The sequence below is a fragment of the Lytechinus variegatus genome, chromosome 19 (assembly GCF_018143015.1).
Source record: "Lytechinus variegatus isolate NC3 chromosome 19, Lvar_3.0, whole genome shotgun sequence".
In the NCBI taxonomy this organism is placed as follows: domain Eukaryota; kingdom Metazoa; phylum Echinodermata; class Echinoidea; order Temnopleuroida; family Toxopneustidae; genus Lytechinus; species Lytechinus variegatus.
Window position 1 is genome coordinate 17,557,902 of NC_054758.1, and position 22,217 is coordinate 17,580,118.

Genomic DNA, 22,217 nt, shown 5'->3' on the forward strand with positions numbered 1-22,217 from the left:
CCAAGGAAACCAAAGCTGCCTGTTACAACACACTTGTTCGGCCTATCGTGGAGTACGCAAGTTGTGTGTGGGATCCCCACACCAGCAAAGCCATTTCCAAGGCAGAATCTGTGCAACGGAGTGCAGCTCGCTATGTGATGAACAATTACTCAAGACGATGTAGCGTCACAACCATGATTGATGCGCTTCAGTGGAAGACCCTGCAACATCGTAGAGCAGTGTCAAAGCTTACTATGATGTACCGAATCACCAACCATCTGATTGACATCCCCGACGACCAGTTGGTACCGCTCAACACTCCAACCAGAGGCCACAGCAAGAGATTTCTAATCCCACGATCACGCACATCACTACTGAAGGATACGTTCTTCCCAAACACCATCCGTTTGTGGAACGGTCTACCTGAAAATGTGGTCATCTCACCATCGATCGACATCTTCAAGACACGAGTCAGAGATGTCGTCTTAAACTAACTCAAAATATGAGAACAATTTGTATATAGTGTATATGCGTTCGTTTTTGGACTTATTTTCATCGAGCTTTGCTACGATCAACACGTTTAATTAGCCGATAGACAACCAACTGTTGTGCGACGATACTCCGTGGAGGTTTATGCACACTACTGGAAGAAGAAGAAGAAGAAGAGTGGGAGTGTGTGGTTTATTAACAACACGGCCAAGAGGCCGGATAATCGGATATCCGCGCGCTGTACAATGTAGCGACAATGCATTCATAATCAACACATTGGAGTTTGGTCCTCAGAAATTTGACAAGCAAAAAAAAAACTATCACTAAAAAAATATATACGTCATTTCACTAACATTTCTCCATTTTTAAACAGCTACCACAACTCCCCGCCAGGGGTAATTGCTGCCTACGGAGAATAATTCACGCAGCTTTCCAGGGCAATGTGGCAAAGTTAATGTTGCTATGACCTTCGGGTATAGGTTGTCATTACATCATCAACAAAACTTGCATCCAATCACAGCAAATGGGAAAATCACGTGGTGGGCGGACGGAGCTCGCCTCGGCTCCCTTACCAACCCCTTCTCCTGTTGGGGATCCAGCATGCAGTTATTTTTTTTTAATTAATAGGTGATCAGCATATAGGCCTACATCAGTTCGTACGGTTGTTGATCCATTACCCCTTCATTCATGTATCGTTTAGGGTTCTAATTCGCGCAATTACGTTTATAAACTCATCCATCCATTTCATAATCATAATCACGATCGTGATCTGCCCAATTATTGTTTCCCCAGTCCATTCATTTTCATCAGTTAATTTTCAATCAATTATGAATTAATGTCAAAAACCATTCAATCAATCTTTGAACATTCACTCGCTCAAAATTATTTTCTTAAAGGACAAGTCCACCCCAACAAAAACTTGATTTGAATAAAAAGAGAAAAATTCAACAAGCATAACACTGAAAATTTCATCAAAATCGGATGTAAAATAAGAAAGTTATATATGGCATTTTAAAGTTTCGCTTATTTTCAACAAAATAGTTATATGAACGAGCCAGTTACATCCAAATGAGAGAGTTGATGACATCACTCACTCACTATTTCTTTTGTATTTTATTATATGAAATATGAAATATTTTTATTTTCTCGTCATTGTCATGTGAAATAAATTTTAATTCCTCCCTGAACACGTGGAATTCCATGATTTTAACATTTTGTGCTTCAGGCAATGAGGTCTTAATCGTCAAATTCGTAAAAACTGAAATATTGTATAATTCAAACAATAAAAAACAAAAGAAATAGTGAGTGAGTGACATCATCGACTCTCTCTTTTGGATGTAACTGGCTCGTTCATATAACTATTTTGTTGAACATAAGCGAAACTTTGAAATGTCATAACTTTCTTATTTTACATCCGATTTTGATGAAATTTTCAGCATTGTGCTTGTCTGATTTTTCTCTATTGATTCACATCAACATATTTCTGAGGTGGACTTGACCTTTAGGGCCTTTAAGTCATATCCATGACCCTAATTCATAATAAAGTGAAAAAATAAAAATAAAATAAAGCTCTGCAGCTACAGACTTCAGTCCAGTGGTGTATTTAGGATTTTTTAAGGGGGGGGAGGGGTTGGGGGCGAATTCGTCCGCCCAAAAATTTAACAACAAAAGAAACAAAAAAAGGTCTTTATACAAGTAAAACAAGTAAATGACATTTTGCACCAAAAAAAAAGATTGACAAGGAAAAAAAAGGTCTTCAAGCAAAGGTAGGAAGTCACTTGTGGCTCGTCAGGGATCAGTTTTGACTCGATCGTCAGGGGGGGGGGGGGGCAGGGTTACGTCCCTTGTATTTGTTGTGACTCGTCACCCTTAGGCGGGTACGCTAATACTTCAGTCTTTAGGACTCTACCCCTCCAACAGAATTTAGCTCTGACCGAGCAGCCGATTGGGTAATTGTAGATGGAGCCCCCCCCCCCGGCCATGCAGGCTGGATCCGTTCATGATCACACAGATCTATATATGCCTACAAAATCTCCTTTCTATTAGACATGTCTAGAAATGCAAAGAAAAACATAGCCCATATCAGAAAAAGAAAACCCACGAATATGGATCTTGTTTTACTTTCGCTGATTATAGCTTCAGAGACTACAGGCCTTTTCAGTTTTCACATGTGAATCTTAATGAAAGATGATTGCTATAATCGTAACTGTGATAAGCATTCATCAGGCACGGATCCAAGGGGGGGGGGGGGGCACAGGGGGCACGTGCCCCCTCTGAGAAGCAAAATTAAAATTTGTAATGCAAAAATGCCATTCAAAACGAGGTGTGCCCCCTCTTTTGAAATTGAATGCCTTTTTTTTGCTTGTCATTTTTTTTTCTGGTATGCAAATTCCTAAATTTGTGGTTGAAAAACTGTTTTTGTTTTGCTTGTCAATTTATTTCTGGTACGAAATATCCTTAATTTGTGGTTGAAAACCTGTTTTTTTTTTTTTTGGGGGGGGGGGTGGGGCTTGTCCAAATTTTCCTCCGAAAAATTTGTCCCCCCCTCGATCCCCTTTTGGAAAATCCTGGATCCGCCCCTGGCGTTCGTGGTTCTAATCGTGTTCTAGTTTGGTTTCACATATGCTTAATATTCGTCATTTGCCTTATTTTTCACTGGAATCATTCAAATTACGATTGTTTTACCATGTGAAAGGGGTGGAATGACAGTTAACTTTAAAAATACAACGTGACTTTTTAGCTTTTGAATCGAAAGTTTATGCGCCTGCGCGCATTTGGATTTCAAAGGGGGAATTCCCTGTAATGCAACGCGGAAATGACAGGAACATGAAGAAGGAAATTGCGGATGCGATGGATAATTTTAAATCTACTTTCTAATTCGACGTGGAAGATAAGCGGTAAGAGAAGTGTTAATTTTACACACTGATTATTGGCGACCTATCCCTGATCCTAAACCCGAGTCCTAAATTATGGCATAGGTATATAAGTACTAATGGTATGAACATGATGATAACATTATAACTCCTCGGCTTAGCTAGGCAGCCATACACCCATCGTGCCTTTCGCCGTCTTGTCGGCTACCGTGACCTCTCCATGACTCGTGGACTGTCGGCCTGCTCACAGCAGTGAGCGCCCATGCACCAGTGGGCCATTTCAGAGTTGCTATGGTAGCAACTCTTGCTGGAATGTCAACGGATCGGAATATGACTCTCCTTTTTTAACTCATCTGGCCCAAGGGCTGGGCCAGATCATGGGTGCATTACTTAATTGCCGTCGGCGTCGTGTACAGGATAATTGAAGGCTCGGCACATGCAATACTGCAACAAACTCCCACGAATTTCAGAAGAGGTTTTATTAATCAAGTCCTACGAAATTTCCGAACAATGTGTGTGGTCAGTTCCCCCTAATATGATGAATATCCCTCAAATACTAGCGTCATTTAAGCGTTGATATTTGTTCTCGTTGACAAAATACGGAGCTTGCTTCCTTTTCCCATTTATTTTTCGCCTAATTAGCTAAAGAAGGCTCGCGATTTATTCCACTACATAAAAGAAATTACTGGAACTACATGCCTATTTGGTGTATATCGACTTGAAAACGGGATGTTTTAGTACAACAGGAATTAAACAGACAATGCGAGCACCAGGAATGATGAACACAATCCCTAAACAAATAATTTTTTATATATGCCTAGTTATGAAAAATATTTATTTTGTAATAAAATATAATGTAATAATTTAACATAATAAAATAATACAATAATTTCTACATCCCCACCAGGTTTTTCATTCTCCCTCTTTTTCTCCTTTTCCCTGTTTTTTTTCCTTCCATCTGGTAGAGCTTCATGGGGTTCACCAAACTTCTACACAGAATTTTGAAATTTTGACAAGAAAAAATTTTATGCTAATTTATTCATATTTTTCAAAATTTACATAAAATGCCTCTTCTTAATTTGTGGACCAATTTTGATTTTTTTTTCTTCCATCTGGTAGAGCTTCATGAGGTTGACCAAATTTATATATAGAATTTTGAGTAGAAAGTTGCTAATTTATGCAAAATTTATTCATAAACCACAGAAAATGCTTTAATGTTCTTCATTTGTTGACCAATTTTGATTGTTTCCTTCCATCTGGTAGAGCTGTATGAGGTTCATCTAACTTTTACACAGAATTTGGAAATTTTGAGTAGAATTTTTTTTAAGCTAATGTATGCAAAATTAATTTTGCATATTTTTCAAAATGAGTTCACATAAAATGCTTGTTCTTTATGTGTTGACCGATTTTGATTTTTTTTTCTTCCATCTGATAGAGCTTCATGAGGTTCACCAAACTTATAGACAGAATTTTGAAATTTTTTTTAGAAAATTAATTATGCTAATTTATGTGAAATTTTTCATAAATCAAAGAAAATGCCTCTTCTTTATTTGTTGACTGATTTTGATTTTTTCTCATTCATCTGGTAGAGCTACATGAGGGTCACCAAACTTCCACACAGGATTTTAAATTTCGATAAGAAAATTTTGCTAATTTATGCAAATTTATTCATAAAACACCAAAAATGCTTTTTCCTCCTTCATTTATTGATCAATTTCAATTTTGTTTGCTGTATATGATAGCTCTAGGTGGGGATACAATGTAAACAATTTCAATGATAAATTTTAAATGAAATTCGAATTTTGCCACCAAAAATATTATAAAAATGCATTTTTCTTATATTTTTATATATAGCTCATATTATGTTCATTCAATTTTTTAGGGTATTTTTAAAAAATGTTCAAATTCACTAGAATGTTCATGATGAAAATACAGAAAAGGTATTCCCTGTATTTGTAATTTCAGGAAAAGACCCCCAAAATACTACTTTTTAGAGTATTTTTCAGAAAAATACCCAGAAAGTATCAGAAAAATATGATTTTTAAAAAAAATGTTGGCAAAAACGACTAAGGCTCTCTGATGCATGCAACCCATCACAACACTTTGTGCTTTCTGTCTGTCTGTCCGTTAACTTTTCCTTGTAAACGCAATAACTTCAGTTTAACTTAACCCAGGCTCATATAATTTGGTGCATATGTTACTAGCATGGATCCTAGGAAGCCTATTGATTTTGAGGTCAAAAGGTCAAAGGTCAAGATCACAGTGACATGTTTTCATCTTACCCCTTTGAAGTTCTTGTTAACGTGATAACTTTAGTTTAACTTCACCTAGACTCGTGTAATTTGTTGTAATGATACTAGCATAGACCCCAGGAATCCTATCGATTTTAAGGTCAGAAAGTCAAAGGTGAAGTTGCCACCTTCCAATTTTCTTACTTGACCTATAACTCAATTTTTATCATTACAGGCGGGCGTATTATGAGCTCACCTTAGCCTAGCGACACTCTTGTTACCTTTAATTACCATAATCATCAAGTACACTATAGCTTACTAGTCAAAGTTTGGTACAATAATAAAATTGCTCATTCTGCTTTGTCTTAAACCTCAATATATTTTAAACATGACCCAGAGCTGCAGCAGCAGTAGTAGTGATATTAATATAAGCATTAGTAGAAATGTATAGTTGTAATGTGAATTATATAGTAATTTCCATGATTTCTCCTAGGTCAAAGACTGGAGCTGTAGTCAACAGCAAATATGGCACAGGATACAGCAAGTTCAAAGAAGAAAATTCAAGTCATCTATGGTTGAGGAAGGAATTTGGACAGTACTACAAGAACCAAGAGCCATACCTCCAGTTTGATAAGAGGAAAGGAAACATGGGGGAGCATAAACCTGGTAGCAATCTTGATGATTTGCAGAGTACACTGAATGTTGCCGCACGAGGTGGCCGACTGGACCTTGTCCAAGAACTAATCGGTCAAGGAGCAGAAGTGAATAAATGCAACAAGGGATTAACCCCGTTGATTGGAGCTTCAACGAATGGCTTTCTCGATGTTGTTGAATATCTGATCAGTCAGGGTGCGGGAGTAGATAAAGGAAATGCAGACAGTTGGACCCCATTACATTGTGCCTCCCGCAATGGACATCTCACCGTCTGCAATTTTCTTATCAGCCAAGGAGCAGATCTGAATGTAGGTACCAGCGGTGGTCATACACCATTGCATCTAGCTGCTTGGAGTGGGCATTTTGATGTTACCAAAGAACTTATCAAACAAGGAGCAGAGGTGAATAAAGATGATAACGAAGGTGAGACTCCTTTGCATCTAGCGGCAAAGAATGAACAACTTGACATCATCCAAGAACTTGTTACAGGAGGAGCCGAAGTGAATAACCAAGGAAATGATGCAAGGACCCCGATTCATTTGTCTTCGTTCTACGGGAATCTTGAAGTTACCAAATATCTGATCAGTCAAGGAGCTGAAGTGAACAGGAGAAAGGGAGATAGACGGTCTCCACTGTATTGTGCAGCACAGAATGGTCATCTGGATGTGACCAAGTTCCTACTAGATCAAGGAGCTGAGGTAAATGATGGTTTGTATGATGGCACAACGCCATCACAGGCAGCTGTAAAGAGTGGCCATATTGATGTTGCCATAGAATTGATCGGTCATGGTGCAGTAGATGGTCTTGTCGATGTTTATAAATTGCTGTTGGGTCAAGGAGCTCTAGAGGATAATCATGGTCATACCCTGTTACAACTAGCTGCTCAGAGCGGTCATCTTGATATGACCAAGGAACTTATCCGTCAAGGAGCAGACGTGAATAAAGATAATGATACGGGATCAACCCCATTGCTTCTAGCTATAACAAATGGCTTTCTAGATATTGCTAAATATCTTATCTGTCATGGTGCTGAAGTTGATAAAGGAAATGCAGACGGTTGGACCCCATTACAAGTTGCCTCACGTGATGGACATCTTGATGTCATCAAGTTTCTCATCATGAAAGGAGCGGATCTGAATAGATGTTCAGATGGTGGTTATACATCATTACATATATCTGTGTGGAGTGGGCAGCTCGATGTTACCAAAGAACTTATCAAACAGAGAGCAGACGTGAATAAAGCTGATAATACTGGTGAGACTCCTTTGCACCTCGCTGCGCAGAATGAACAACTTGACATGGTTCAAGAGCTTGTCACAGGAGGAGCTGAGGTAAATAACCACAGAAATGATGGTCGGACACCGATTCATTTTTCTTCGCTCAGTGGGAATCTTGAAGTTACCAAATACCTGATCAGTCAAGGGGCAGATGTTAATGAAGCAGATAACGACGGTCAGACCCCATCGCATCTAGCCTCAGAAAACGGTCATCTTGAAATCATTCGACTTCTCATCAGAGAAGGTGCTGATTTGGATAAGAACAGAGATGATGGTGTCGCTCCCTTACATCTGGCTGTGATGGATAGTAACTTTGAAATTGTCCGTTTTCTAATAAATCATGGAGCCAATGTGAACAAGGTAATCAAGAGTGGGCGGACTCCTTTGCATGTTGCATCTGAAAATGGTCATCTAGAAATTACCCAGTTGTTAATCGGTGAAGGAGCTGATGTACATTACATCAACAAATCTAATGGAGAGACGGCATTGTTTTCAGCTGTTCGTAAAGGTCATCTGGATGTCACCAGATACCTGATCAAACAAGGAGCTAAATTGGATGTTACTGAAAATGATGTAAACTATACACCATTACATATAGCTGTCCGTGCAGGCCACTGTGATGTTGCCAAACTCTTGATCAGCGAAGGTGCTGATATAGATATTGCGGCAGGTTATGGTTTGACTGCATTACATTCGGCTGCTATGAACGGGAATTTTGATATGACCATGTTTCTGATCAGTCAAGGAGCTGATCTTGATAAGGCTTATTCCGGTGGATGGTTAGCCCTAGACCTTGCCGCAGCTGCGGGTCATGTGAGGGTTTCTAGAGCATTGCTTCATCGAAAAGCCGAGCTGACGGGGGAAAACTCTGAAGCAAACCTGAACCTTTGGACAGAATTACATTCTGTTGCAGAGAGGGGTGATTTGGATGCTATGGAAGGTCTTGTTAGTCAAGGAGCTAAGGTTGATTCGCCGGGTTCTTTTGGTTGGACTGCCTTGCACATTGCTGCTAGTAATGGGCACCTTGATATGTTGACATATCTGCTTGGTCAAGGAGCTGATATGAATTCTGGAAATGCCTTCGGGAGGTGTGCATTGCTGAATGCTACTTCTAATGGAGACCTGAATGTCATTGAGTATCTGATCAGTGAGGGAGCAGATGTGAATAAAGCAAATTGCTTTGGAATGAATGCTTTACATTTTGCATCTAATGCGGGCAATTTAGATATTGTCAAAACCTTGATTGGGCAAGGAGTAGGAGTAGACGAATGTGATGCATTTGGAGCCACTTCTCTCCATGTTGCTTTGTATGCTGGTCATATAGACACTGCAAAATACCTGCTTAGCCAAGGTGCTCAACCTAATAAGAGGAGTATGTGTGACTCAGTGGTTGTACAATTTGATGGGCAATATAGTCACTATGATGTTTGCCGATTTGGCAAGAGCCATGTAGGTCATAAGGGCAGTGGAATGCCCGAGGCCCTCACAGTCTTCAAAGGGGCTCCAGAAAAAGATCTGTGTGGAAGTAACTACCATGATCATCAAGAGGATGAGAGAACTGAAGGTGGGATGCATATAGAGCATTTAGAAATATGTTATAGTGACCTTGATATTTCATCACTCGTTCTAAATGAAGTAGGTGATCGGACATCACTTCAATATGCAGTAGAAGGGGGTCATCTTGAGGCTGTCCAGTTTCTGGTCTGTCATGCAGTTGATGTGAATGAATGCAACAAGTTAGGCTGGACTGCTCTCCATACTGCTGCACAAACTGGGCATCTTGACATTGCAGATTATCTCCTTGAACAAGGAGCTGAAGTAACCGCAACAGATGTTGATGGTATCTCTCCTTTACATGTTGCTGCATTCATTGGCCATCGTGACGTCACCGAAAAGTTTCTTCTGCAAGGAGCAGACGTCAATGCTCCCACCAAGGTGAAAGGTTCAAGAGCTCTGCATGTTGGGGTACAGAATGGCCACCTCGCAATCGTAAAAGACCTGCTCAGTCATGGAGCTGACATCGATGCAAGAGACAGTGGCGGTTGGACCGCATTGCACATTGCTGCCCAGAATGGTCACATGGATGTCCTGAAGTTTCTGCTTCAGCACCTTGCAGATGTCCACAAAGTGACCTCGAAGGGATCATCTGCATTGCATTTGTCCGCTGCCAATGGACACGATGAAGTCTCTAGGTATCTACTGGAGCATGGAGCTGAAGTAAATAAGATTAAACCTGATGGGCCGATTGCTTTACTTGCTTCAGAGTCTGACCAACTATCTGGGACAGGTCCAGATGCTGGGTGTGCTGATGAGCAGAAGAACTGGCCTCCCTTGAAAGGACATGCAGATACCGAGGGTATGACAGGACAGGGGAAGCAGGTAATTCATTTTCAACTTTCCAGCAACGTTCAAAGTAGACTGCAAACCATTTTCTCGCTACATGGTCAACTGCAATCAGCTGACTGGCTTCTGTCGACCAGTCTCAACACTGAAATAGTTATACTTGTAGTTCCTGTTGTTAATTTTCACATTCTGAGCCTAAACTGTGCAGTCTCAACACATCCAAATTTGAGTAATTGGTATTGAATCTTGCTTTTCATTTGAATTTCAAAGTAAAGTGCTCTGGCTGCATTTTTTTCTTAACATAATTTAGATTTAGGTTTCTTAACTCACTTGACAAAGAGGTTCGCAACAATCTGGCGTGGATGAAAATCACATGCAGACAATCATACATGTTATACTGCACAGTTCATCTATGAAACATTGCCTAAATTTGAAAAATGATATGAAGACTTCATTCTTAAGTCAATTCAATTTTAAGATAGGTTAGGTTTTGAACTGTCATGTCTATGTAAATGAAGTCTGGACACACAAAGTATTTCACTTGTCATTCTGTCCATCTTTCCAATTTTTTCATTGTTCCATTTCTAGATTCTGAAATAATTTTATGTTTATTTAGGTTTTTCATCATTATTTACCGGTAGTTCTAAAATGATTTATACTGTTTGGTTACTGTTACATAGGTTATTCAGCATCAAGCAGAGAAAGGCTGCACAGCTGTTCATTTAGCCACAAAGTATGGCTACACGACCATCGTCGAGACCTTGGTTGCCCACGGAGCAGATCTGAATTTCCAATCCATTGATGGACAGACTTGTCTGCATGAAGCCGTCAGACTTGCAGGTCAGAAGAACAGCAAAGTTGAAGAAACGGCAGCACTTAAAATGGTAAGCTGATCCTCTCCCCTCTTGCTCTCCCTCTCGATCCCTCCTCCCTTCCCCCTCCCCTCCCCCTCTTCCTGTTCCTCTCGATCCCTCCTCTCCCCCTGTCCCCCTCGATCCCTCCTCCCTTCCCCCTCCCCTCCCCCTTCGATCCCTCCTCCCCTCCCCCTGTCCCTCTCGATACCTCCTCCCTTCCCCCTCCGCTCTCCCTTTCCCTCTTGAACCTTCCTCCTTTCCCCCTCCCCTTACCCTCTCTGTCCCTCTCGATCCCTCCTCCCTTCCTCCTCTCCTCCCCTCTCCCTCTCGATCCCTCCTCCCTTTCCTCCACCCCATACATTTCCAGAACTCGAATTAGGAATTCAAAAGGACAAGGCCATTTCTCCTTCAAAGGGCACAATAAAGGAAGTGGAAAGTGGTGCTCACTTTAGGGGGCATCGAAGGTCATTAAAAAGGGCATTAATTATAAAATGTACTTTTTAAATGGTACACATATACTGGATTAGCAAAAAGCCTCAGACAAAAATGGCATCTTATCTTGGCCTTGAGTTTACAAGTATTCAGAAGGGCAACAATCACATTCCTTTAGCATATCAGAGACCAGGGGGGGAGGGGGCAGTCAAATGTATTGCTGTACACACGCGTGGCCAAATTATTTCCAAACACCCTCTAAACAAGTTTTCTCTTTGTGCAAAATAACCCCCTAAACAATTTTTTTGCGGGCTTTATTTACACATTTAGGCCTGTTCACAAGTCGTCGCCAGAATATGACCCTTTGGGAAAAAAACAATAAAATATTCTCTTAGTTTGGAGAATTCAATGGCAGCTGCATGCACGGGCATTCTAAAGAATTTTGCCAATTTATGTCACAGATCTCAGATGAGTTTTATCAAAGCGGACTGTCGCCCAAGCAAGCTCTTGTGTTCTATCTATTGGACCATGGGGCAGAGCCCAGTGTAAAAGATATCCAAGGAAATCTTCCGTTCCACTATGCCAAGGATGAAGTTGTTCGTCAAATGATATTCTCAAGGTAGGATGCAACGGTAATAATGATAAGATGAAAATGAAGATGATCACAGGAACAGTAAAGATAATGCTGCCTTGACTCCTCAGCTCGTCTGCTCTATGTAACCACTTTTCATACGGTTAACCATTCTTTCAAGGCTAATTGCTAATTTGTCTGCTGCCAACTTGTCCAATCACCACATGGTCTACCTTCATTTTAGTCTAATGCCATTCTGTCCATCAATATTTTGTCTACCAACCACTTGGTCCAATCATCACTTTGTCTAATCACCAGTTCGTCTATGACCTCTTCGTCTCATAACTATTTGGTCTAATATTCATTCTATTTTCATTCATTTTGCCCCATCAACACTCAGTCTTATTTGACCAAATGGTATATGAACTCAATGGCTATTAGACCAACTGGTTATTAGATGAACTGGTGAGTGGTTGAAATGGCAATTAGACCATGTGGATATTGGACGACCTGATGGTAGACCAAATGATAGCAGACAAGTTGGCAATTGGAAAAATTGGCATTGGACCAAACACTTCACCTTATTTCACAAAATACTACTTTTCTCTGCTCTCTCATCTATCTCTTTCTTGTCTTTCAATCACAAGTTAGTCTCTTCTATTTTCATTTCTCTTTAAATCCTCTTCGTTCTACCCTCAAAATGGTCTTTTTCAAGTGAACCACCCTCTTATGTTATCTGAATCACCGTAAGATCATCAAATAATGATAATGCTTACGATAATGAGAATGATATGGATGTAATGAATAAAAAACAAACTTAAAGGTAAATGCCAGTTTTGGTAACGATATCAAAATGAGTTCATACAGAATCCAATGAAATGACCACCAAAGTGTCTGTTTGTATAAATAAAGAATATGTGCCAAAGGATTCTGGAAGAAATTGTGTAATTGCTGAGAAATTAGCAAATTAGCACAGGATTCGGGTCAAGCGTCAGGCACGACATTCAAAGCAATAATAATACACTGTCCCACGTGCGCTTATCTGTGTTGGTGATCTTCAGTGTGAATATTTTTCAGCGTAGATTTCAAGATTTCACAAAGTTCAGTTTATGTGATTGTACCAGATCTAGATCCTCGATGATATACTGACAATTAAGCCTGGTTTTACAGACTTTCTCATGAAATCAGTGTTTACTGCAACTACTGGCATTTCTCTTTTAAAAAAAGTATTGCCTAAAAAAAGGAACAATTGTTAAAAATGTGACCCCCAAAATACACTTGGAGACTGGCAAGCATGATATAACTTAGGTGAAATAATATTGGGGTTGAATGTGCCCCTGCACCCATAGTTCCTACAAGTTTAAAAGAAAAACTCTATTATGGATATCACCTACTTTAAGTTTTTTAGCCTTGCAACATTAAAGATAAAGTGAGTTGTACAAATTTATAAGGCCCCCATTCCACAGGGGGGACCTTTGAAAGACCAAAAATTGGCAAGGTCTTACAGCAGTCCTAAAGATCACTGAAATTTGTCATCTCTGTGGAATGGCTCAGAAAGACCCCTCAAAGAACTATGAAAGATTTATGGAAAGAATAGTCCTATAGAGATCTTTCAATGGTCTTTCAGAGATCTTTTATGCAGCAAGTGATCTTTCATAATTCTTTCCATGGACTTTGCCTGGTCTTTCAATGATCTTTCAATGATCCTTCAATGATCTCTCATAAGTCTCACGGTGATCTCCGCAAAAATCTCGAGAGACTGTCGAAAGATCATGGAAATACTACCATGAACTTTGAAAGTTCATCGAAAGACCACTGCAAGACTGCTGAAAGACCATCAAGAGACCATTTTCCTGTAAGACCGCCGAAAGACTGCTTTGAACCCTTTCAAAAAGTTTTGGAGATCATGGAGACCACGAAGACCACTGAAAGATCCATCAGGAATCGTGAAAGAGCTCGGAGATCTTTGAAAGGTTTTTGAAAGACCCTTGAAAGATCAAGCAAGTTTCATGGTCTTACAGCAGTCTTTTATTCAGAGGTCTTGCTTTCTGTGGAATGGGGGTTTAAGTCTTTGGTATACCATACATGGTACAATTACTTACATGTATCATCCATTGTAGCTCTCAATGATATCTCTTTATATGTAACTCTTCCAGATCTCCAGAAATCGATGTCATCACAGCCTATCGAGGTAATACTCTTTGCTGAATATACAGTGCTTTCCACAAAATAGGAAACCTGTTTCCAGAGATAGATTTCTCAGTTATTAAAATGTTTTTACTATAAATTTGGTACCCATGGCAAGAGTGGGTATCAAATGTCATCTCTAATTGAAAACTAACAGCTTAGCAAATCGTTCACACATGGCAGATTTAAAATAATAAATATTGAGGCTTATCAGAAATGATTTGTGCAGAAACTCACTTGTGAACCTGAATCAACTCTCATTTCAGGTATGAGTTAGAGAATCTTAAAGAATACAAAAGAAATGCTAATGAGCCAATCATCGAATAAGCACGGTTGTCTTTTCACGAACCAATTATGTCCAATTTTTCGTCTTGCTCATTTATGCGTGAAGTGTTCGTCTCATATTTAGGTATCAAACTAAAGAGGGATAATTGAATTATATGATTATGTCAATGAAATATTTTCATTTTCCTTTGAAGAGAAAAGACATGGAAATCCCGGTTTCCTTTTTTTCCGGGACACACTGTATATTAATTAATCCCAGTAAAACTGATTTAATGTCATTTTAAGATTGAGATATAGGCCCGTATTCTGAAGTGGGGTTTAACTTAGACTGTGGTCTTACTCTGTGCTAAAATTATGGGAAGCCAAACATTTCATAATTTTGTTTACAGTGAATGCTTCTCATGTTTACTGTGCTCTTTTCTAATTCTTTAATGGGAAGACAACTGTCATACTTATCCTTCCCAGGTAGTTGATAATGTTTTTGGAGTTAAATGGACTGATACATTGAACCTCCACTGTTAGAGATTTATGTAACAACTGGCTTTCCATGGTTAAACCACAGCTTAAAACTAGAGTTTAGATTGAACCCGACTTCGGAATACAGGCCATTAAGTTTAAATTTTTGCTGTGTGCCCTACTTTTCTGGACAATCAAAATTGGACAAAAATATTGTTCTCATTGACAAAATAGCACCTGCATCGATTCCCTTTCAGTTATATGACCCTTAAATGTGACTCTGTTTTGATTACCGGTAATCGCAATTTAACCTATAGGTGTCGATCTGGGGAGCAATCCATGAAACAAATAACGAGCTTAAAATGACTATTGTTATACGCTACTAAAATCCTTGTATCTAATTGGCTCAGGGCAACTTGTCAGGGAAAATCACTAAATCGTCACCACTTTTCATTGCCAGTAGCTTTCTCTAGTTAAACTCTCTATTAATATTTTGGATGATGTATGATGATAAATTTTCAGTTTGTCCTTTAGAGTTTCATGGGAACGCAATTTTATTTTCACAATCGTGAATTTTTACCTGTTTTCATTATTAGTTTATATTCCCCCCTTTTTTTGAGAATTTCATCCATCCCCTCCCCTCTCACTCTCTCCCTCATAAATCTCAATCTACAGCTGAAGAGTCGGTAGCTCAAGTGGCCCACGAAGTCTCGGCTGATGTCGGATGCAACGGTAAAGTTCTTGAGTTGGAACACCATGGCATTATGATGGTTGTTCCGTCAGGAGCTATTGAACCGAACACATCGTGCAGGATCACCTTGTGTCTCGTGAGGGACCTCCCGAGCGTCGACATCCAAGATGACACCTCAATGGTGGCCTACGGGATCAGGTGTGATCCCCCGAGCGTTGTCTTTCGTCAACCTGTCAAGATCAAGATTCCACACTTCACCTTCATCACCAATCCTGATCAGGTCACGCCCGACATCGTTTCCCATGTTTGGGACGCCAAAAAAGGTCTATTCAAGCTTTTCACCCACCAGTATCAGTTTTTGGAAATTATTATTGATAATTGATGTATAATTTTGGTAGTACTATAGTGAAACCACCACGTATCGACCACCTCTTTTGAAACCGACCACCTTGCGCGCATTAAAATTATTGCGTATTACAAACGAGATGCGCGGTAGAGTAGGCGCAGTGTCCATAGGAATGGTAAGAAAAGATTTTACGAGAGATAAAGAAGGGGAAAAAAGTAAAAATTTAGTAGAATTTATCAAAATTGTTTTGGCTAGACCTGAACCACACCGAAAAACAGTTCATACCAAGAAATCCGATAGGAAAAGCTTTAGAACAAATATCCATCGTCAATCGTTTGAATCATGTGCCGGAGCTCGCAGTGGAAGTAGTGAGACGATCATTTAGCATGGTGATATCATGGAACTGATTTGGAAGAGTCGTAATATTTTGCCACCGCGACAAGAATCGGCTGTAAACTTAGTGTATCGCGGGTAGTCAGTTTCAAAAGAAGGATGCAAATGTAAAATCGTCGTATTTGTTGTTTTCTGATATACCGTATACGCGAATTCAATCGGAGTCGCTGATTGAAACATGAGAATCTAATCTGCTCAATTTTCTGCACAAATGAGACGAAAACTAGGTAAAACTGATAAATATTTTTGCAAATAAGATGCTTAGAAAATTAGGTGGTTGATAAGGGGTAGTTCCAACTATATTCAGTTCTTGTATTGTGCATATTACTTTACCACAAACATCTCTATGCACTTTTAATGGGAGTTTGAGTGCTATTGACCCGGCTTTATCCCGACAAACCTTTTACAGTACAAAAGCATTACAAGGATATTCCTTTTCTAGAAACTTCATAATTTTTCATACAAGCTTTGAAATTGGGTCTTATTATGACAAGCTACTAATAATTAATTTCTGACCAGGTGGGTGTTTCATAAAGCTGTTCGTAAGATACGAATGACTTTACGGACGACTGGTGATCCTTTCTTGTGCTATGTTATATCCCTATGTAAGAGATTAATGACCTAAGAACATGTTCCAGTCGTGCGTAAAGTTGTGTGTAACTTTACGAACAGCTTTATGAAACACCCACCTGGTACTATCTGTAAGCATGAGAAAATGATGGGCAATGTTTCCATATATTTATTCAATTTTCAGGGTTGCCAAGATTATCAAGGACCAAGTCCTCTCCTACACCTGACAAACTGCCACACTGCATGGTTCTTGAGAGGCATCTGGAGTTGTACATCAATCACTGCGCCGAGTGGTGGGTACTTATCCCTCTTGAACAACAGGTTGTCCAGCTTCAACTTGTGTGTACCCCATACGTTCCGGATAAGATCGAACGAGGCAAAGGTTTTGATGTTCATCTTTACCTGAATGCAGATATCCCAGGAGTAGATATGGTCAGTTTTAGATGTCTGTTTATTAATGTGTTCTGGGGCCTGTTTCGTAAAGCTGTTCGTAAGTTAAGAGCGACTTTAAGAATGACTGGTGATCCTTTCTTACGCGCTTAACCATCGCCAATGAATATATGATTCACCACAAGAAAGGATCACCAGTCGTTCTTAAAATCGCTCTTAACTTACAAACAGCTTTATGAAACACCCACCTGGGGCCTGTTTCGTAAAGCTGTTCGTAAGTTACAAATCACTTTACGCACGACTAGTTATCCTTTATTGTGGTAAATGATGTATCCATATGTCATTGATTTAGGACCTAAGAACAGGTTCCAGTCATGCATAAAGTTGTGCGTAAATTTACAAACAGCTTTATGAAACACCCACCCTGGTGGGAGTTTCTTAAAGCTCTTCGAAACTTGAGAGTGACTTTAAGAACGACTGGTGAACCGTTCTTGCACACTAATCATCAATGAACAATTGATGATGACTATCAATTTACCACAAGAAATTGTCAACAGTCATTCTTACAGTCACACCCAGCCTACGAACAGCTCTATGTAACGGCCCCCGGGTGTATTGATTTGATGAGTATGATGATGGTGACGGTGATGATGATGACGACAATGGTGATGATGAAGGTAATGATGATGGTGATGAACAATGATAATAATGAATGACAAATATGGTCATGATGATGATGATGGTCATTATGATGATGGTAGTGGATATGATGGTGATGAAGATAATGATGATGATGATGATGATGATGATGATGATGATGATGATGATGAAGATGATGATGATGAAGATGATGATGAAGATGATGAAGATGATGTTTATGAAGATGATGATGATGATGAATAATGATGGTGATGAAGATGATGCAGATGATGATGATGATGATGAAGATGATGAAGAGGATGATGATTATGAAGATGATGATGATGATGATGAATAATGATGATGATGATGAAGATGGTTATTATGATGATGGTGATGATGATGATTGTGATGATCTTGAGGAAAGTGGTGATGATGATGATTTTTTTTTATGACGAGAATGAAAATGATATTTTAATTTGTTTTGTTCAACAGGAGGTTGAGAAGGAGGAAAAGCAGCGTGGATACCACAGGGCCCACCGCCCTTTCCCAGTCTCTGTTGATGCTAAATCTGGTGACCTTTCTGTGACCTTTGACTGTGAACCTGAGATTAGTCAAACTAAGGTACGATGCCTCCTTTAGACAATTAGGGCCGTCTGCACCAGCCCAAGTTTTTGAATAAAATAAAAAAAAGCTGGGGTAATATTAGCGTTATCATGTTATAAGGGCCTACTGGGAGAAGAGTTTTTGCAATCGAATTGGCTACCGTGGATGAAATATGACATTATTACTATTGTTATTTCTTAATTTATTATTATCATATTAAGAAAAGGACAAATTGAAGCTAGTTGTTATGTTCTCAATATTGGCGAGGCAATGGAAGCAATTAAATCACTCGTGAATCTGAAAATGAGCAATTTTGTAATGAAATCCTGAAGCTACTTTTTTTCTCTTGTATCTGTTGACTTCTTGAGTATTATTACTATGCATTCCTCTAATGAGAATATTTATGCCATAATTTTGTGTTTATTCTTTCATTGTTCCTTATAAAAGAATTGATGTGGATGAAATTACGATTTGTTGTCTACCATGCAACTTATTTGTCAATATAGATGTTTTAGGATTGTAATGACTTTATTTCAAATTCAAATTCAAATTTATTTCCACAGTAGAAAATATCATTGACATTAAGAGATATATTACAAGTGAAGGGGTCAAAGAAAGCACAACTGCTTGTATAAATATAGTGGACCAATCAGGAAGGTTCTAGACATGCAGATACTATGTTGATTTTTATTCTTCACTCTAATTATTAAGGTATAATATTTTTCAAGATAAAAATATATACATGTATCTGAAAAATCTTGCTGAATCGGGTATGAGTAGTGAAAAGGAAGTTGATATTAAAGATAAATTCCAGTTTTGGTAACGATCTCAAAATGACTTTTAACAGAATCTAATATAATGACCACCCAAGTGTCTGTTTGTATGAATAAAAAATATGTGCCAAAGGATTCTGGGAGAAATTGTGTAATTACTGAGAAATAAGCAAAATAAGCGCTTATTCGGTCACTTCCGTCGGGTCTTTATTCCAGCAATAAAAATACACTGTCCCACATGTGCCTATCTGTGTTGGTGATCTTCAGTGTAAACGTTTTTCAGCGTAGATTTCAAGATTTCACAAAGTTCAGTTTATGTAACTGTACCAGATCTAGATCCTCGATGATATTCTGACAATTAAGCCTGGTTTTACAGACTTTCTCATGAAATCAGTGTTTACTGCAACTACTGGCATTTATCTTTAAAAAAGTATTTTCATTTTGTGATTATACAGCTGCTCCTGCTCAAAGAAATTCACAGTGGAATCAGGCATTGCTTATCACTTCCAATATCTTCCGATGAAGAAGGCGCGGACTTCTCCGTTATTAACGTTACAATTTCACAAGGGGGAAGACTTGGGATGTCACGATCGTTAGCATTCCTCGTCAGGTGCACAGGTTGGTATAATTTTAATATCCTGAGATTCGTAATATATATAAAGGATGATGATGATATTACACTTTTTTCATTGAAACATAACAAGAAATGTGGTATTTGGGGTCAAGGGCTATTGCTGGTCGGCGTTGATGCCTTCTGGGTTGAGTGTGTAATTTTCCGATCCAAAAAGGTTCTTTGTGGATGATGGTTTCGCGGGTTTGGTTGTGCATTTGTTCGATGGTTATTATGGCCCGGATTCACAAAGGTGGTTTTGAAAACCCACGGTTGAGTCCATGGTTTATGCAGATTTCCTGTATAAATTACGCTTAATTTACCGCCTATCGGGCACGTATATAAAACATGTTCAATGCTGATGCGCGCTTTTGTCACAGTGCGCCACAGTGCGTTGGTTAAATTCTGAAAATTGTCTTAACTTTTCTTGTAACATTTCTTGTTAATCAGCAAGATAACAGCTCGCTAACATTCTCTTAAATTAGTATTCTGAAAATTGTCTTATCTCTGTAAGGACATCCCCTATTTTATCTCTGACATGTCTAATATTTTATCATCAACCAATCATTAAACTTTTTATATGTTTCGGTCAACTAATAGAAGCGTCCCTTCTAAAAGAATTCTTGTATTAAAGCTTGATGTTTTTATTATCCATAGACTGAATTTCTTTTCAGTGGTCTTGAGTTTACACATGATGAAGTGAATGAATTACATGTCTGAGTAATAATTTAATGTAGTTTATGAAATGAAGATGAACTGTTAATCCTTGTTAATCTTTCACTATTTTGTTTGTGAATTAATTTGATCACAGATAACTTGGGAGTGGAGTCTACCGAGCCGGTTTCATTTATTCGGTAAATGTACATGTATTACCGGTACTAGTACTTAAAGGTCAAGTCCACCCCAGAGAAATGTTGATTTGAATAAATGAGAAAAATCTAACAAGCATAACGCTGAAAACTTCATCAAAATCGGATGTAAAATAAGGACGTTAGGATATTTTAAAGTTTCACTTTTTTTCTCAATTCAGTTATCTGCACAACAGAGTGATATGCAAATGCGAGAGTCTATGATGTCCATCACTCACTATTTCTTCGATTTTTTTTTTATTGTTTGAATTATACCAATTTCAATTTATACAGAATTGACAATAATGTAAAACTTGACTGAACGACATAATGTTAAACATTGTTAATTCCACATGTTCAGGGAGGAATAAAACTTGATGTCAAATGACATGGGTGAGTAAATCAGAATATTTCATATAGTAAAATACAAAAGAAATAATGAGTGTGATGTCATCAGTCTGCATACTGACCAGGATGTGCATAACTGTTTAGTGAAATTAAAGTGAAACTTTAAAATGTCATAACTTTCTTATTTTACATCTGACTCTGATGAAATTTTCATTGTTATGCTTGTTGGATTTTTCTCTTTTTATTTAAATCAACATTTTGTTGGGGTGGACTTGTCCTTTAAAGTACATTAAACACTAGCTGTGATAACAATCTCAAAATGAGTACAATTTTTCATGAGAATTGCTATGAAATTGGAAAAGATTACTAGTATTACATGTATGTTATCCATGCTGGTTGATGTGTCTTTGTGATATACAGTCCGACATGTGCTTACCAGTGTTAGTGATTTCAGTGTGATTGTTTTTCAGCTGAGATTTAATTATTTTTTGTGAAATAAAGTTTGAATAAAATCACCAAACCTAGATCTACAGTTATGCAATCACATCCTTGATTTTAAATACCATTTGAGTTTGATTAACTCTTAACATGTGGATGTTGCCATCACCAATCCCACTGAACTGTGAATACAATTTGTCCAGGGGCCCGTTGCAGAAAGAGTTGCAATCAATCGCAACTCACAAAAATCAAATTGCGCATGATTTTTAGAGTTGCGATTGATTGCAACTCTTTCTGCAACGGGCCCCAGTAAAGTCAAGTGTTTATTTGCCTACATGCATACGAGGACATTTCTATATGTATTAGAGTTAAGTTTTGATATGTATGTTAACTTGTTTATCAAGAAAAACTATGGACACAACTACATGTATGAATAAAAATGTAGCTGAATTGGATCCCTTCCCGATCAACAAAATAAAGAGCAACCTGTAAAAAAAAAGGTTCTGTAAGTTAGAAAATTATTGGTTCTAATGTATGAGGTAATTTGGGACAAGCTGGAGCATAAAGTCCTGATCCCCATAATGATGATGTTAATGATAATGATGATGATGATGATAATAATAGTAATGATAATAATAATGATAATAGTAATGATAATTTTAGTATTAATGATGATAGTAATATAATAATAATAATAATGAAATTAAGAAAAAATAAATACATAAATAATCAAGTGAATGAATGAATCAATCAATACATATATAAATAGATAAATAAATAAATAAACAAATGAATAGATAGATAAATAAATAAATAGATGAATGAATAAGTAAATAAATGAATGAATAAATAAATAAATAAAAAGATGAATGAATAAATGAATGAATGAATGAATAAATAAATGAGTAAATAAAAAGACATACATTTCTACATT

At 38.2% G+C, this 22,217-nt stretch overlaps 2 protein-coding genes across 2 annotated transcripts in view; both read left to right on the forward strand.

The window, feature by feature from the left end:
* The first annotated feature begins 3,261 nt into the window (after positions 1-3,261).
* LOC121406316 (ankyrin-3-like) lies at positions 3,262-10,089 on the forward strand. Its single transcript, XM_041597329.1, has 2 exons — positions 3,262-3,365; positions 6,066-10,089. The coding sequence occupies exon 2, from the start codon at positions 6,220-6,222 to the stop codon at positions 10,087-10,089; it is 3,870 nt and encodes a 1,289-aa protein (XP_041453263.1). The 5' UTR covers positions 3,262-3,365; positions 6,066-6,219.
* Positions 10,090-10,530: 441 nt separating this feature from the next.
* Positions 10,531-22,217, forward strand: part of LOC121405948 — a 29,171-nt gene continuing 17,484 nt past the window's right edge. Inside the window, exons 1-8 of the mRNA XM_041596939.1 lie at positions 10,531-10,730; positions 11,594-11,751; positions 13,860-13,894; positions 15,307-15,645; positions 16,816-17,063; positions 18,156-18,284; positions 19,495-19,657; positions 20,461-20,503. Of these exons, the coding sequence (XP_041452873.1) occupies positions 10,728-10,730; positions 11,594-11,751; positions 13,860-13,894; positions 15,307-15,645; positions 16,816-17,063; positions 18,156-18,284; positions 19,495-19,657; positions 20,461-20,503 (1,118 nt within the window). The 5' untranslated portion in view covers positions 10,531-10,727. The remainder of the gene's footprint in view (positions 10,731-11,593; positions 11,752-13,859; positions 13,895-15,306; positions 15,646-16,815; positions 17,064-18,155; positions 18,285-19,494; positions 19,658-20,460; positions 20,504-22,217) is intronic.

Coding starts and splice junctions, on each gene's coding strand:
- LOC121406316 (XM_041597329.1), top strand. CDS start 6,220: ATGGGGGAGCATAAACCTGGTAGCAATCTTGATGATTTGCAGAGTACA.